General features: G+C 45.5%; 1 protein-coding gene across 6 annotated transcripts in view; it reads right to left on the bottom strand.

Moving 5' to 3' along the window:
• Positions 1-18,093, bottom strand: part of CASP7 (caspase 7) — a 32,594-nt gene that overhangs the window by 11,629 nt on the left and 2,872 nt on the right. For 3 of the 6 annotated variants that reach the window (XM_021073320.1, XM_021073318.1, XM_021073319.1), the window contains exons 2-3: positions 14,659-14,768; positions 2,210-2,519 (exon numbers count right to left, since the gene is read on the bottom strand). In XM_021073320.1, the coding sequence (XP_020928979.1) occupies positions 2,210-2,519; positions 14,659-14,701 (353 nt within the window). In that variant the 5' untranslated portion in view covers positions 14,702-14,768. The remainder of the gene's footprint in view (positions 1-2,209; positions 2,520-14,658; positions 14,769-18,093) is intronic. The other 3 variants (XM_021073322.1, XM_021073321.1, XM_021073323.1) reach the window with 1 other exon arrangement.

Genomic DNA, 18,093 nt, shown 5'->3' with positions numbered 1-18,093 from the left:
ACTGCTATTGGACAGAAGCAAGGCCCTCAAGGGCTCCAAAGAGATAGTGCTAATTAATTAGCCAACTGCCAAGAGATGGCACCGGTCCATGGCTCAGCACCGAGTAGGGGCCAGGAGGGAATGGAGAATGATAAGAAGCTTTCAGAGTTCCCAATTAGAAACTTCTACAGCTGGCTATCCTTCCCCAAAGATAAGATTTTCTAAAAGTGGCTGTTCTCCTTGTCCCGGGTTCATTTGGCCTTTCTGCAGAAGATGCTGGAACATGAGAGAGCGGCCATGACACAGACCCCAACAGGTGGGCACCTGTGCTTCTTTCAAGTCCAGATCAGCAGAAGCCAGCCTTTCTCCTGAATCTGAGAAAAGGTGGAGGAATTATAGATGTGCTCTAAGTCACCAGGAACAAGTATCATTAGTAGTTTTTAATATTGTTTTACGCTTTAGCAAGTGTGTTAATAATTATTACCTCCATTCGTTCTGCAAAGTACAAATGAGAGATATGGAAAGATGCAACAAATTAAAGTTGGTCTGGGTTTTTGTTTTTTTGGCTGAAACACACAGCGGCTTTATGAAGGCTCTCAGTTCCCAGACCAGGGGTTGGACCTGGGCTGCAATGGTGAAAGCATCAAATCCTAACCACTAGACCATTGGGGAACTCCCCGGACAGGGTATTTTTAAAGCCAGATTCTATCACTTCCCATTCTATGCCCCAGGCCCCATTTTGTCCCCTCCCTTTGCTAATTTTCTGCTGATACACTCAGTCTTTAACTTGACCTTTTTACATTCCAAACGCATTGGTCAAAATTACTTTTTTTTTTTTTTAGGGCCACACCTGTGGCACATGGAAGCCCCAGCCTAGGGGTCAAACCAGAGCTACAGCTGCTGGCCTATGGCACAGCTATTCAACTCCAGATCAGAGCTGAATCTGCAAGCTACACCACAGCTCACGGCAACACCAGATCCTCAACCCACTGAGTGAGGCCAGGGATCGAATCCTCATCCTCACGGATACTACTCAGGTTCGTTTTGCTCTGCTACAGCGGGAACTCCCTCCCACAAGAGCCAAGATCACTACGCTAAAGAGAAACACAGGATTCTGGTTGTGAAAGCTGCCGTTAAGTGCAAGGCTATGATAATTCAGACCAGAGAATTAAAAGTTCCAAATCCTCTTAAAAGCTCATGTGTTCCACAACTGGTTGCAGATTTAAACAAAAATAAATCTGGCCATGAAATCACTGTGCTTGGTTAGGGCAGAGAAACTAGTTCATGGCCACCAGGAAAGTCTGGTAGAACTCCTGACTTGGGAAGTGTGTTCAAGGGTGCACTAAAATACAACAGGCAGTTAATTTACAGAAACAGGCTGGTTGACTGTGGTGCTTCCTAACCTAACCATGCTTCACGTTTCCTGGTGTTGTATGTCCTCACTAACACGGGCAAGTGCCAGCACTTCATTGCCCAGATGCTTTCCAGTAAGCTCAGACCTCTGCTCCAAACACAGAGAACGCCAGCATTGATTATCAGGAAGGAACTAGATTATCCTCACTTCTTAGGTCAAGAGCCATTTTTTGGGGGGGCGGGGGGAGGCTCAAATTTCACAGTGCTAGGCCAACTCGGTCATTTCACCAAAATCAAGAGGCAAAAAATGACAACCAAGCTCTGATGGGTTATTTATATAAAAAGACTTCCTTACAGAGACTGGTACAGTAATTTGTACCAGAAAACATTATAGGGGGGAAAAAAAAAACCCCACTGTGCCCACCTCACCAAGCAGTGAAAAACCTTAGAAAGGGCACGAACATTTTTTATAATCCACTCTGGGTACAAGTATAATTCCCCCCCCCATCACCAGAATGGATAAATACAGGTTTTATCTTCTTACAGATCCCCTAGGCTCCTTGAAACGTGAATTATACCTTTCTATATTTGGAAGGGAAGAGAAGCAGGCAAACCCGCTCCTATTTATTTTCTAAAGTGTCTCCCTGAATAGGATTCCCAGTAGCTCCGTCTGTTTGCAGACATTCATCAGCACGAAAGTAAACATACCACCAGGCACACACTTCCCCTGGGGGCTGCTCCATTCGGAACTAGAGCTCTGGTTTTCATAGCTGCTTTGTCTAAATATCTTTGGGATGATTCATTCATGGTTTCAAGATTTCAGGAGAGGGCATCCCCAGCTCAGGACAGGACGGAGAGGAGAGAGGGAATTCGGTACCTCATGTCTCCATCGGAAAGCATCTCTCTCTGCATCAGAACTAGGCTTCGCCCTGTGACAGCAGGCAGCGAGTTTCCTTCTTCTCTGAAATAATAAAAACTCAACATGCTCGGAGCCGAGCAGGGACAGAAGACTGGCACAGCCGGCCCGGCCCTGAAGGCCTGTGCCTGAATCAGCAGTGAACTGCACGCTGGAGTTTTCCATAGGACACTGGGGCTGGGAAAGTCACACTGGCCTCCGCCTTCTCTGCTGACCGGCAGAAATGCCCAGGCTCCACATGGCTGCATCCTCCCCACTCCAGGACAGCTCCCTAGAGAAAAAGCAACTTTCTAGGAACTTGGGATCCCAAGGGGAAAAAACTCCACATTTCCACAAAGAAACAGCCAGTAGCACCATCTTTAAGAGTGGAAAACTGGAAACGATGGGGAAATGGCTCAGCAAGGCACAGAGGAGCCGCAGAATAAAATACTACACAGCTATTTAAAGTGATGAGCGTGCAGATGTGGGAGACCCGCCGAAGTATCAAATCTATAAAAGGTGGCAAAACCGCACACACAGGAATCGCAAAACATGTAAAATGACATGTAAGCGAACCAAAGTAGGAAGTGGGCTGGTGCCGAGTCAAAGAGTTCAAATTTACTGGGTTATTTTTTTCCTTATAAAGATACTCAAGGGTGTAATAAAATAATGAATAAGTCATAAAATAAAAGACCACAGAGGCATACCAAACATCTTAATTTTCAAATGAGGCACACAAACGTTTTTCAAGGGTCTTGAATAAAGCGAATGATTCAGGAGTTACTACCCTTTTCCATTTCACCCTCCAAATGCAATGAGGAAAAGATGAACACATAAAAACCAAAATTATTAGGCAAACACCTCTGCAATGCTTTTCTCAATTTCCTGGTTCAAAGTCACAGTCAATGAAAGGTGTGAAGTGGGAACCACACCTGCTCTCTCGGGCAAACCTCCTAATCCCCCGCCATCCTCAGGCTTGTGAAGGAGAGAAAACTGGCTCTCTATACTCTTCTCTGAAACTCAGTTTGCAAAAATACACTTACACGAGGAAACAAAGTCAGTTGAAAATAGACTAAGGAGAATTACCAACATCTATATTTCCAACATCCCCCTAAAAAAAAAAAAAAAAAAAGACGAGAGAGACCTCTGGCAATTAAAATTGACAAACGACTTAAAAAAAAATCATTCAGGGGAAACAAAAGACTGAAGGCTCTTCAAATAGCCTGGAATGACGTGGAAGATACAATGGCGTCTGTACTGGGGCTGCAGAATCCAGAATTTTGAACAGCAGGCATACTTGAGCCTATACTCTTAGATAACCACTTCATCTGTCTTTGACACTTGCAGCCAAGCAGTATACAAACACACGCTGATGGATGTGTGCCAGACAGAAGGCCTTCAGCACCAGCAAGCTTGGGGTTGGAACACGCAAGGTTATAATGCACGTTTCGTACTTGTGATGATGTGTTCGTGGAGAAGCAACAGGGCTTATTTTCACAGGTCTTTTCTGTTACTGGGCTTAATTCTGTACGAATGGTGCTTTCAGTCTATTCCTGTGAAAACCTGACATTGATCTCCCTTCCTCACTTTTCCTGTCAATCCTAGAGCTTAGTCTCTCCCTCTTGAAGAGCAATAATCTAAAATAATGAGAGGTATTCTGTGCATGTAGAAGTGACGGCTTCCAAGTCTCTAGACCCCTTGGCCATGCTTTAGAGGCGTGGCTTGCTGCTCCTGAAATGGGCACGTGACGCTCTGTATCAGAAAGCCCATCGCTAGCCCTGTTGAAATGCTGTCTGTATACCATCCCTCGGCTGAAGTGAAGCAGAAAGGGAGCAGTTTCAATGAAGAATTAAATTTGCTGACCCACTTGGGTGGAAGAAAAAAATGCTCTGCTGGTGGATTAATGTGATTGAACAGCTTGATGTCACTGCAGCTGTGGGTGGCACTTGATATGAGGGGAGGGAGCACTGGACCCCACATCAGACCTGGGTCTTGGTCCTGCTGGGTGACAGTGGGTAGAAAACTTGACCTCTCTGGTCTCAACTTTCTTTCTTTTCCTTCTTCTTCTTCTTTTTTTTTTTTTTTTTGGTCTTTTTAGGGCTGCACCCACGGCATATGGAAGTTCCCAGGCTGGGGGGTGAATTGGAGCTGTAGCTGCTGGCCTATGCCACAGCCACAGCAATGCCAGATCTGAGCCACCTCTTCAACCTATACCACAGGTCATGGCAACACTGGATCCTTAACCAACTGAGCGAGGCCAGGGATTGAACCCACAACCTCATGGATACTAGTCAGGTTCATTAATGCTGAGCCACAATGGGGTACTCCTGGTCTCAACTTTGATTGCTACAAATGAGAATTGGACAAACGACATTTTAAGGAGTCTCCTGGTTTGAAATTGATTCTATGATTTCTTTCTCATCAGGTACTTTAATTCTCACAAACAACTGAGTGGATAGGTATTCATATTCCAATCATGGAAATGAGGAAACCAAGCTCAGAAAGGCCATAACCTTTGCTCTGCTTGTTCAATTAGAAAGGGGGAAGCAGGGCCAGGATCTGAACCTGGGTTGTCCAACTCCACACCAGCACAGCTATCTCTTTTTTTTTTTTGGCTTTTTACAGCCAAACCCATGGCACATGGAGGTTCCCAGGCTAGGGGTCAAACTGGAGCTGCAGCCACCAGCCACAGCCACAGCCACAGCCATGCAGGATCTGAGCCGTGTCTGCGACCTATACTACAGCTCATGGCAACGCTGGATCCTTAACCCACTGAATGAGGCCAGGGATTGAACCCACAACCTCATGGTTACTAGTCAGATTCGTTTCCACTGTGCCACAACTGGAACTACACGGCTGTCATTTTAAGTAGTATCATCACTGCTTCAAATACAGCATTAAGTCTTTATTACGCTTTATATACAAATTTGCATACAGACAATCAGTATCCTGGAGTCTGAATCTGAAGTCTTCCTTTATTGAAAAGTCAAGCCCCTGGGTATGTTTTAAGGTTTGTTTGCTTTTAGAGGGCTCAGACCTGGCCTCTTGAAATTAACAAGTGTGAGAGAAAAGCTTTCCCTTAATTTGGGACACAGTCTTTGGAATGAGGTAAGGTCTGCTTTCTTTGTTCTTTTCTCTGCTTCCAAAGCATGGTTTCTTCTGAAACACTATTCCCAGTCTTTTTTTCTTTTTGGCCACACCTACAAAATGTGGAAGTTCCCAGGCCAGGGATAGAATACTGTGTCATAGCAACAACTCGAGCAGCTACAATGACTTAAGCTGCTGCCAGGTCCTTAACCTGCGGCACCATGAGGGAACTTCCTCGATCTTTCTTGTAATTACACAAATACCATGTTTTGGGTTTTTTGTCTTTTACATAAGGACCTGATTATAACACTTACTGGTGGAGCAACTCAATTTGCAGTCCAGGAGAAAGAAGAATTACAACCAAGTGGCATTTATGAAACACATGCCAGGAGGACAAAGGTTGGAACACGAAGATGATACAGAGGAGAAACCCCAAGGGATCTGAGCCTGAGGCTCAAAAGTAGGGAGTTTACCAAGTTTTGAAAACAAGCCTTTTCTCCCACCCTCTTCAGTTGGGAGCTGGAAGGATAAACACATCCCTCAGCAGGGGCACCTGAGGCTCCACCAAGGCCCTGGGGAAATTTGAGAGCCTGTGCAATCTGTTTGCTACTTTCTTTTTTATTTCCTTTAACAGTGACCTTGAGCAGAGCTCAGAAACGGCCTTTAATTTCATAGCTGAAGTGTTCCCGGGAGGGGATATCTCCCAGGCTACGCGGCAGGGCTTGGTCTTGTACCTGCAACAGCTCCCAGTGGTGCCACCAGCATCAAATTCACATGGCCCTAGGGCTCCCCCACTTCCCAGACCTGTGCAGTGTGGGCCAGCCTGACCATCATGCCCCTGGTGGCTCCAGCCCCAGCAGGCAGGCTCTTCCAGTCCCCTGATCACCCCACTGCCTTTTCTCTGACAAGTCCCAACTCCTCCTCTAGCCCCCCTCGCCCTTCCTCTCCCAGCCTCCCATAACTCCTCATACTCCATAGTTTGGCAATCAGTTATTTCCTGTTCTTAGCTATTTTCCTAGACATTCACTAAGAACTTGAGTTTATATCAAGGGCAGGGACCACATCGTTACCTTGGGTGGCAGGTAACCTGGGCTAGCTGCAGGGCTACCTTTACAATGAGAGGCATCCTTCTTCAAGTTCTCATACAACATGAGGCCTCATAAACTATGGCTCATGATGGACACAGACTGGGCACACACAAGTGTCCCTTTGTACTGAGGGGGATCAGTTCCAGGACTCCTGAGGATACCAAAATCCACGGATGCTCAAGTCCCATATTTAAATGGAGTAGTATTTGCATAGAACCTATGCACATCCTCCTTCAGACTTTAAATTCTCTCTAGATTACTTCTACTGCCTCAAACAATATAAATGCTATACGAATAGTTGCCAGCACTCAGCAAACCCAAGTTTTGCTTTTTGGAACTGTCTGGTATTTTTTTCTCCTAACATTTTCGATCTGCCATTGGTTGAATCCACAGATACGGAGCCCACGGATACAGGGGGCAGACTGTACTTATTTCTTCTAAGTCATTTTTTATAGTCTAAACACTTGATTAATTTTAAATTTACATGCTAAATATGTTTTTCCTTTGTGGTTTTCTGTGTTTTCCAAGGGTTCTTCAATAATCAGATAAGTAGAAGACATTTTAATAAATTTTTGTTTTTTAAGAATGGTGAATTAAGGAAGTCTGGTTTATTGAGCTCAGTGAGATGGATATAAAATGATGCTGTCCTGCCATCTAGTGGCAGTGAAACAAAAAAGCCAAGACAAGTCTCAGGGCCTGGGAGTACCTAGGACTGTTGAGTCCCACCCACGCTTTGGAGGCTGCAGTGGGGGTGGGGGTGGAAGGGGTCTTTTCTTTTCCCAGAATCCTTGAGGTTTCTAGGGGGAGATTGAGAGTCCTTAGTTAGAGTCAGGTGGGGGTGCTATTGCCCCTCAACTGCAATTATGTCCCTGCAATTCTGACACCCTAGAGAAGGGAGCTGGGGATGGGACGGGAGGGGGAAGGTGCGGGCCGTCAGCTGCAGGGAGCACCCAGAGCAGCCAGGCTGCACCCACACCTCGGCCGCAAGGGGTGCAAAGCTCCCCACACACCACAGAGGGGAGCACATGAGGGGCTATGGCACCTGCCGGATTTGCGGGAAACAACCAAGGGCTAGTGCTGTTTTCAGATGACCCCAGTTAGTTACAGAATAATGATCCCAGTTAGAATCCAGAAGGCACAGAGGATAAGTTCAGAGTGTCCGCACGCCACGTGTGATAAGGGGCGCTCCCTCTGTTCAAGTCACACTTAGTCTCACCCCATCATACAAGAGGTCCCTGATGCCATCCAAGTTGCTCTCTAGTTCTCCAACAACAAAGCAGAGAGAACAGAGGCCGCAGGTAGTCAGGGGAACACGGAAAGGCAGCCAATGCTGGGGCAGTTCTGTCATTGTGACACTAGAAATATAAACTGTATTACCCCTTTGCACAGCAAGAGGGCGCAGTGGGCACTCGTGACTGCAACCCTTCCCCGTGGTCCAGGTCCCACTTTCCTCAATTCCTTCGCCAGCCCCTCCTTCCACTTGGTCAAACGTCTGGCAGCTTCTACCTCCCTGGCACCTCTGTGGTCCAGCTGCTCCCTTCCAGTGGCCCCAGCCCTGCTCCATCTACTTCATCCATTCTGGCCTGGGACGCGCAACAGCCTCCTAACCCACTTCCGCTCTCCACCCAGCCACTCGTCAGCACTTTCCCCTTCACGGGGCAGCTCGGCTGTCCTGGTGGGCATCCGTAGGTATAAGTGATCGAGTCACTCGACCGCTTAAGTCCTTTAGTGACTTCCCCGTCCTTATTAGGATTGATTCCAACTCCTTCAGGTGAACTGTGGATAACCCCTTCTGCAATCTCCCTGGGGCCATCTCCCTGCATCTCTGCTCTGTCCCTTCCCGGCACCATCATTCCTCAAACACCAGTTCCACGTCTGCCTTCCGCAGCGGGATGTGAGTGTCTGGGTCAGAGACCACACTGATCTTGTTGCTCCTGTTCCTGGCTGCAGCCCCAGGGCCAAACACAGCGCCTGGCATGTGAAGGTGGCTACAGAGTCCTGGTGGAGAGCTTGGCTTGAGAGGCAGGTGAACGCAGGTTCAAACCCTGGCTCTACCACTAATCAACTAAGGGACTTGGCACAAGGGACTTATGTTCTGTCATTTCATAGATATTTAATGAGTGAATGAAATATTGAATTACTGACCAAAAATGTCATCTCACATGATTAAAGCCAGTGATACTTTCCTAGATGAAACTTTAAAATCTTTTAAAAAGAAGGAAAAACGTAAATTTTAAGGGTATGTCACAAATCGTGATTGAATTTTACTTGCACTGACTGCCTCCTTGGTAGGCAGTATGATCTAACATGGGGGTATGAGTTGGATGCCAAGTGAAGGCAGAGAAAATAAGCAACTAACATTTCACAACCTGGACGAGTAAGAGAGTAAGTTGATACTTACTGGAGCTCAATGTCATTCAATAATTCAAAAATCATGTCTTATAATTCAGACAACCAAAATCAGCAGTTTAGAAAATGGAACAAATATTTTGGAAACTACTTCATGTTTATTTTGATAAGATAAAATAATATTTTGATGCCAATATCAGCTACACTATAGAAAAGACACAGTGGATCAGAATCCAGATTATCCAGGCTTATTTACCTGAATTTAAGGGGGATTAAAAAAAACTGCACATCAGAGACCACATCTATTTTTGCAAAATGATAGGTGATGAAAGCAGTGCTCTCCAACCAGCGAACTCAAAACCTTTCCAAGGGGTGCAGACAAGATGGTTTTAAGTGAATAAACTGCCGGACCCTCAATCTCCATTTGTCTTTTTCCTGTAAACTGGTCCGTGTGAGTATGAAAACAGCTCCCCCTTCTCAGTCTCCTGTCTCCCCCCACTTAACAGGGCAGACCTCTACCCACCCTGCACCTTAGGTGATATCAAAACTGCCACATTGTCTAATTAAGGGACAATTCAAATCTCCCTATCCGTGAGTCTCCCTGGATCAGGCACTGGGGTATGCTGAGAAAGAAAGAGTTTCCGACTTAGATGAGAGTCTGATAAGGGTGAAGGATGGCATTAGAAACAGGGCTGCTTGGGGCCACACTGGGCTGCTTTAAATTCAGTTACATATTGCAAATTACATGTTATAGAACACGGAGTGAGAGGGATGTGGCTCTTGTGTAATGACTTCGCCTCTTTCAACCCCTAATTACTCTCAGAGATGCTACGGCTTTTGAGCTAGAGTCCTGGGAAAGCAAAGCAAACACTTATTCAAGGAGGTAAACACATTGGGCTTTGTGCCCTTTCTTTTCTCCTTTCTTCTTTCCCACCCCATCCATCCATCCATCCATCCATCTCATCCATCCATCCATCCCATCCATTTATCTCATCCATCCATCCCATTCATCCATACCATCCACTGTCCATCGTCCACCTGTCCATCCATCCACCACCAGTCCATCTGTCCATCTGTCTGTCCGTCCATCCATCCTTCATCTGTCCATCCGAGAATTAGAATTCAGAAACAAGACGGCTGTCACAGGGAGGCCTGACAACATAGTTATTGAACCAAAAACTGGTATTAGACCTTCACTGACTGAAAGCAAGTCTGGTGTGGCTGACTGGTTTGACAAGGAGAATTGACTTTGTCAATTCGATTCCTCAGCAGACATCTTTCATAAATGAATGAGCAGCTCCGAGATCTTAACAAAAATATATTTTAAATAACCATCTCTTGGTTCAGTTGGCTCTGGTTTGGCCACGTGCCTCCCCATTGGTGTATACACCGAACAGATTTATTTTTAAGCCTGATTTTGTTAGCCTTTTCTGGAAACTCCTATAGTTACTGACATATTCAAAATGGTAAAATTGTACTTTGCCAAACAGAATTTTAACCAGAAAAAAGAATCATCACGTGTGAGCGATCTGTGACACTTGTCAGCACTTCAAGCTTTCTTTGTTGGGGAACACTGCGCCTCACCTCTCATCACTAGGACTCACTGCTCTCCATATCACCATGCATGAGCTTCAAATACTCTAGGGCTAACCCTAAAAAGAGCTGTATCAGTTAGTTCAGGCTAGGCTATGATGCAGCAACAAATGATCCCAATATCCTAACAACAAACAAGATGTGTTTCTCGTTCATACTGAGTGTACACTATGTATTGGCTGCTGCCCTGTTTCACTGTTTTCGTTCATAATTTAGGTTGAAGGAGCGGGCCCTACTTGGGACATGGTGGTGTCACAGCAGGGGAAAAGAGCAATAGTGGAACCACCTGATAACCCTTACAGCCTCTGCTCAAACTGTTCAGAATTGGCACATGCCACACTGTTCACATTCCAGGGGCCAGTGCAAGTCAATGGCCAAGCCGGACATCCATGGAGCAGAAACGTATATTCCTCCTATAGGTCCCATAGGCAGAGGCAGCAAATACTCTGAACAATGACGTAATCCACCATAGGAGACTCTTTGCCACCAACATCATGGATGTCCTCAGAGCCAGGGCCTTGGTCTTGAATCAGCACTTTTTTTTTAATCAAGAAGTAGCGGAAGAATACAAAATGAAAGAGTTGAAGGGGCAAAATTGTTAGATTCTAATACATTTGATGAGGAGCAGAGGTGGAGGGCAAGTGACAAGGCAAAGACAAGAATCAAGGGTGACTTCTAGGATTCTGGCTTGGGTGACTATGAATGACAGTGCCACTAACTGAGGCAGAGAACAGAGAAAGACAAATTGCTTAGGAGGAGAAAGGACTCATTAAAATAAATAAATAAATAAAGGGCATATAGCTTAAAAGCATTTTACGAAGAAAGGATGCTGACGAATGCTTATTAATGCTGTTTTAATTATCTGATTGCTACTGGAATATTTTGGGTTAAACAAGTTGCCTTTAAGTAAAAAAGGAACAGGTTTAATTAACAGTTGTTTGAGAAGTTCTGATAAAGTCTTTTTTGCTGTACTTCCCAGAAACTGAAAAAAATAAATGTCTCTAAGGGCTGAGTAACAATTCCTTTTGTAAGTCAGGTAATTTCCAATTCTTTGTTTCCAATACCACTGAAAAAGGACCTCATTGAGTTGTCATTTTTGGCACAGAACTTGGAAGGAACTGAAAGAATTAAGTGACATTATCATAACAAAACTCCTGCCATCTCATATATTTATTCATGATTCCCCAGCACTTCTATCTCTAAAAAATGAAAAATAGGAGAAAAAGGTAATAGTGAACTAATGCCACAATAAAAGACTTTCAGGCAACTAAATCTATTGTATCAGAATAAAATATTGGGGGGAGAAACAATAAAAAAAAGAATTTGGGGGAGAAAAGAAACAACAAAAATTCTAGATGTTACGGGAACAGCTTATTCACATTTTTGGGGATAAAATTACTAAGGGTTTAGACTCTATTAGATACATTTAAGGGAATGATTTTTAAATGGTGCTATTTATAAAACACCCTTCATTTTCATAATTTCTGGGAAGCACAACAAAAGGCATTACTAAGACATGAAATGACTCTTACACGACTCCTGTTTCTCTTTCACTTAGAGGCAACCTGCTTAATCTGGATACTCAGAGAAGTGGGAAAAGTGAAATATTACTACCTGCTTTGCAACTATTTTGACAAGAATTCTACATCACTTTAAAATGGAAGGGGGGGGAGAGTCGTTTTACATTATTTTGGAGGAATTTGAGCAAAACCTTTGAAGGCCTGGGGAGTGGTTTAGCTAAACTACTTGACCTCATGGCTTTGAAAAGTTTTCAGGAGATGGAGATATATTTTCCAGTCATCTCATCAAATATCTTTGACCCTAAATGGCAGCCAATGCCAATGGAATTTGGACTCAGGGTGCTGGGGTCTTCCCACTTTTCTGAGTCTCCTTAGGGGTGACTTGTCCCCAGGCTCTCTCTGGGGTGTTGCAGGGAGCTGGGGTGCCCCATCAGCTCCTCCCCTCCTGAGCACTGCTTGGGAGCACTCTCTAACCTCAGCCTTTATCCCCCTCACTGTCCCCCCTATGTAGAGCTTGGCTGAGGAGCTACCAAGAAGCCTGATGCTTCTGAATCACAGACCACTTCTGCCTCTTGCCAGGAAGCCCCACTCACTGCCCCTCCGTGACCAAGGTTAAGGGGAAGTACGGGGCTCCTCCCGGTCCCCACGGCCCTACTTTTAAATGGAAAACACAGCAGAGTTAAGTGAGGGGTACTGGTACCATCTAATCTCAGCTTGACCATATATTAACTACCATCAGAAAGGCAGGCTTGTAGTTCTCACTGTGGTGCAGCAGAAACAAATCAGACTAGGATCCATGAAGACGCACGTTTGATCCAATGATGCAGAGAGCTGTGGTGCAGGTCGCAGCTGCAGCTCAGATCCCATGTTGCTGTGGCTGTGGTGTACACTGGCAGCTACAGCTCTGACTCGACCCCTAGCCTGGGAACCTCCATATGCCGAGTGTGTGGCTCTAAAAGACAAAAAGAAAGAAAGAAAGAAAGAAAGAAAGAAAGGCAGGCTATTATCATTAGTAAGTCTACAAACAACAAATGCTGGAATTGTAAATCAACTATAGTAAAATTTTTAAAAAAAGAAAATACATTTTTCAAAAACCTCAAAAGAAAAAACAAACAAAAAAAAAAACAAATGCTGGAGAGGTTGTGGAGAAAAGAAAACCTTCCTACACTGTTGGTGGGATGTAAACTGGTACAACCACTATGGAAAACAGTATGGAGGTACCTCAGAAAGCTAAATATAGAACTACCATATGGTCCATCAATCCCACTCCTGGGCATATATTCAGGCAAAACTCTAATTCAAAAAGATATACATGCAGCCATATGTTCATAGTTGCACTATTCACAATAGCCAAGACATGGAAACAACCTAAATGTCCACTGACAGATAAATGGATCAAGAAGATGAGGTATATAAATCAAACCACTCAGCTATAAAACAGAATGAAATAATGCCATTTGCAGCAATGTGGATGCAACTAGAGATTCTCAAACTAAGTGAAATTAGAAAGATAAATACCATGTGATATCACTCATGGGTGGAATCTGAAAGATGGTGCAAGTGAACATGTCTACAAAACATAAACAGACTCCCAGACACAGAGAACAGACTTGTGGCTGCCAAAGAGGGGGTGGTGGGATGGACTGGGAGTTTGGGGTTAGTACATGCAAACTACTACATTCAGAATGAATAAGCAATGGGCTTCTACCATATAGCACAAGGAACTATATTCAGTCTCTAGGGACAGACATGATAGAAGATAATATAAGAAAAGGAATGTGTATATATATGTATGACTGGGTTACCTTTCTGCGCAACAGAAATTGGTACAATGTTGTAAATCAACTATCCTTTAATAAAAAAATTTTTTTAAGAATAAAAAATGAACGGCAGGTTATTAAATCTCTCTCTCTCTCTCTCTTTTTGTTTTTTTGTTTTTTTGGTCTTTGTAAGGGCCACATCTGTGGCATATGGAGGTTCCCAGGCTAGGGGTACTGATCAGAGCTACTGCTGCTGGCCTACACCACAGCCACAGCCAGGCGAGACTCGAGTCCTGTCTGCAACATATACCACAGCTCATGGCAATGTCAGATCCTTAACTCACTGAACGTGGCCAGGGATTGAACCTGCGTCCTCAGGAAACTAGTCAGATTCATTTCCACTGAGCCACGACAGGAACTCCTAAACCTCTTAATGCCTTAGCTTACTCACCTGTTATGCGATGGTAACAGTAGTAACAGTAGAACCATCTCCTAGGTTTGTGAGGACTACATGCAACTCTGCATACAAAAACTTAATAAATTAAGCTATTATTATTATGAAATATAAAGTATAGCATTTACAAAGTGAACTCCCAAAAAGGAGAAGGGAGGAATCAGCAGAGGACACCAAACTTCCTATCCTGCGGCCCCCGGTTCTACTTTTCAGCCAAGCTTGGTGCCAGCTGGCAAGAGCAGCCCACGCTCTGCCTTGAAGGAGGCTGGCTGCAAATCACCTCTGATGGGGACCGCCCCGCACTCCTGGGTAGCTGCCACCCAGCCATACCACCGCCAAGCAGGAGATGCCCAAGAGTTTGGCTCCCCCATACCTGGGCTTGTCCAGAGACATGGGAGTGCACAGGGGACCCCAGTGTTGTTACATGTGGCTGGCAGGATTCTGTGCAAATCTCACGTGCACAGCACAGACCTCCTGCCTTAAAGGATCCCTTCCTCATGGGTGCATGGAGGTGGCAGAGGCCTGGCAAGCTCAAGCGGCCCAGGCTCCCTCTTTTAACTCAGCAGGGAAGGAAACTTACTTGAAGAGTGACTGGACAAAAGAGGACCGGTCTGGCTTCGCATCAACCGTATCTCTGCTTTCTGAGTCCCCAGCCCCCTGCTGGACGACACAGTCTTGATCGTCTGCCATCTGGATGGGAAAAAACAACCAGAAAATTGGTACCCAGTGGCATCAACTGGCCGCATGAGATTTTAAAATGACACTCACTCAGTAACACAGTTTTTAATTAAGCCTGGAGATGAGCCATCCTGCCTGTCTGGGCTTCAGGGCTGCTGCACCAACAATGCATTCAAGGGCTTGCGTGCCAGCTCTATTTTAGGCCTTACTCCAGAGCCTGGCTACACAGTGGCAAAGAAAGATCCCTGCCCCTCAGGGAGCTTCTAACCCAGCACTCATGATTTTGTCAACTATCCACCACGTATGACAAGCTGTAGAAGGTCTGCCAAGGTCTGTAACAAGAAACTCCCCCTAAATCCCAACAGGTTATAAGATGCTCATCCCCTGCCCGTTATCACTCAAACCCGGTTCAAAAACAGCAGTGACTTGGGGTTTAAAGCTCTGTTTCAGACTGTTTTACATGGTTCTATCAAAATAGGTTTCCATCAAAGTATTTTTCTGCTCGAGAATCTGCAAGAGACCCCCTAACACCTAAAAGTTCAAATCTTCAACTGAACTCCTTGGATTTTAAGGTTCTTCATCATCTAGTACTGGAGCTGATGACAAGCTAGGGCCCACCAGCCCTTTTTATAACTAAAGCTTTCATGGAAAATAGCCACACCTACTCCTTTATGTCTTGTCAGTGTCTGCCTTCCCACCACAGCCAGAGTTGAGTAACTGTGACAGAGAATATGTGGCCTGAAAAGCCTAAAATATTTACTACCTGGCCCTTTACAAAAAAGGTGCAACCTCTGATTTAGGATAACTACTGGCCAATTGGATCCCCTACTCACCTACTACTCCCTTTACTTTAAGAAGTAAAAATAACAAGAATAAGAATAGAGACATTTATCATCTGCTGTGCTCCTTGTTTCATAAGCATGACCTTAGTTAATATACCCCCAAATGCTGCTGGATCAGCTCTCTGATCACTGCCTTCTGACAGATGAGGAAGCTGAGGCTAGACAGGGCTAGTTCCTGACCTTAGGCTAAGTAACAAGTAAACTAGACTCGGATCTGAAGCCGGAAACAAGCAATCAGAGCCCACCCTTCACCATCACATCATTCGGCCTCGCAGCCTTCTAACATCTTGGACCTACTATGCTCCTTTCAGGCTCCTTCGGGGCCTCTGGGTCTCCCTTTCTGGAAGTCACCACCCAAACGTTTGCTGGACAGCCCCCTTTGCCCAGCTGGCTAGTTATCCATCTTCAGAACTCAGTTTGGTGGCACCTCCGCAGGAAGGTCCTCCCTGATTACACTGACCTCACAGCTCCCTCCCTCTCCCCTTTCCCTTTACTGCCCTTGTATTGCCTTTTTTTTTTTTTTGGCTTTTTAGGACCGCACCTGAGACATATGGAGGTTTCCAGGCTAGGGTTCAAATCAGAGCTACACCTGCCAGCCTATGCCACAGCCCCAGCAATGTCAGACCCGAGCCACATTTTCAACCTACACCACAGCTCATGGCAACTCCAGATCCTTAACCCACTGAGCCAGACCAGGGATCGAACCCGCAACCTCATGGTTCCTAGTCAGATTTGTTTCTGCTGTGCCACAATGGGAACTCCTGTATTGTCTTGTTTATTTGCACTCTACTTGCCTCAAACACAACAATGTAAGTTCATCATGGCAGAGGCGCCTGGCACACAGGAAGTATTTGCAAAATAAATATTAATTGAACGGAAAGCTGGAAGAAACAACGGGCCAAGAAAAGAGAACTAGTGGAAAGTGAAGCAGCTGGTCAGAAGCAGGGCCTGTGCTACAGTTGTTTCTCCTAAACCAAGTCCTGTTTCCTTTTCCGGAAAGGGACTGCCCTTCAGTCACAGATCTTCCAGACTCTAATTCCCGCTGGTCTCAACCTCGGAATGATTGCAGAGCTGGCCACGCATGTGTGTGCAGGTATGTGTTCCTATCAGGCTCACCCAGGAAAGTTTCCACGTGGTTGGAAAACAAGAAGAAACAAGAAGACATGCATCTGACAGAATATGCTATGTCCCAGAGCACAGGCAGGGACTTCTGCAGGGGGGGAGAAGGAATCCAGCTGGGGGGAGCCATCCAAGAGAGCAAAGCACCAAGCCTGTGGCCTTGAGCCCTGAGTGGCATTATCGTGACACCTCGGCCCTTATATAGGGGTGAGTTGGGCAATGAGAGAAGTGAAAGGGAGAGTGGGATTGCTACAAAGACCCTGAGAGGTCCAATGGCCATCCCATGCCTCAATACGTCATGAACACCCTGCCATGGCCGCCAATCTGATTCCAGGTGGGAGGGAGTAAGATGTTTCAGATTAGGACCCAAACTTTTTCTCAAAAACAGAGATAACCCTAACCCCAGAGGAGATGAGCATAAGTCCAGGCACGCACAGAAAGTACTCAGTCATTTTCATGTCACCTCCTTTATAGAGACTTGGTTACTTTTCACTGTGGAGCATTTTTAGCAAAGCACTGCGGTATTTTCAAAATTAACAAGTTAACAGAATACAATAGCCACCAGAAAAAGATACTAACTGGGACATGTGGTACTGAAGCCTTGGGTCTTTTGCTAAGGCTAATTTTCAAAACTGAATCTCGGATCTAGAAGAATAAAACAACGTGACCATTATTAAAACATATTTCCTGGAAGTCCTGTGCACCAGGGGCTCCACAGTCCCGGCCCTGCCTCACTGGGAGATAGGCCTTGATAAATGGGTGGCACAAATGTTGAACCATAAGGACCAACAACTTGTGGCCACAGTAGGGGACCCGACTGAGCCCCAGAGGAATTAGGGAGGGTTCTCAGGGGAGCAAATGTCTGACCTGAGATCCGAGGAGGGGAAGCAGAGAAGGGGGGGTGCAAGGGAGGCACAGGGAACTGCACCCTCATTAAATATCTGATAAGCTCCATCAATGAGGGGTGCAGCATAAACCCCTCATCCTTTCCAGCCACTCAGAGGGGGCTTGGGCCTTAGCTACAGGCTGATTTCTTCTACAGCTCAGGGATAGGAGGTTCTGCAGACACCAGATCAGATGGGTTTTCTATCTGAAACCTGTCTTTCTGGGCTGATGCTGAACACTGTCTGCTGGGGAGGAGGCTGCAGCTAGAGTCCCTTCTAAGAAGTTGCCACGGTGTGTGTCCCCAGCATGACAGTGTGGGACTTTACTCTTAAATCTCTAAGGCTAATCATGCAGTGCCTTTCTTATTCCTACGAGGCTGGGCTTCATTTCTGGGTGAAATCGAGTTCACCCAGAATGAGAGTGGTGACTGAGTGGGGTGCCTCATCTTGGTCACATCGTTTCAGTCAAGCCAAGACTTTGTGATGCCCTTT

Source organism: Sus scrofa, chromosome 14 (assembly GCF_000003025.6).
Source record: "Sus scrofa isolate TJ Tabasco breed Duroc chromosome 14, Sscrofa11.1, whole genome shotgun sequence".
Taxonomy (NCBI): Eukaryota; Metazoa; Chordata; class Mammalia; order Artiodactyla; family Suidae; genus Sus; species Sus scrofa.
This window is presented reverse-complemented; position numbering and strand designations above follow the sequence as displayed.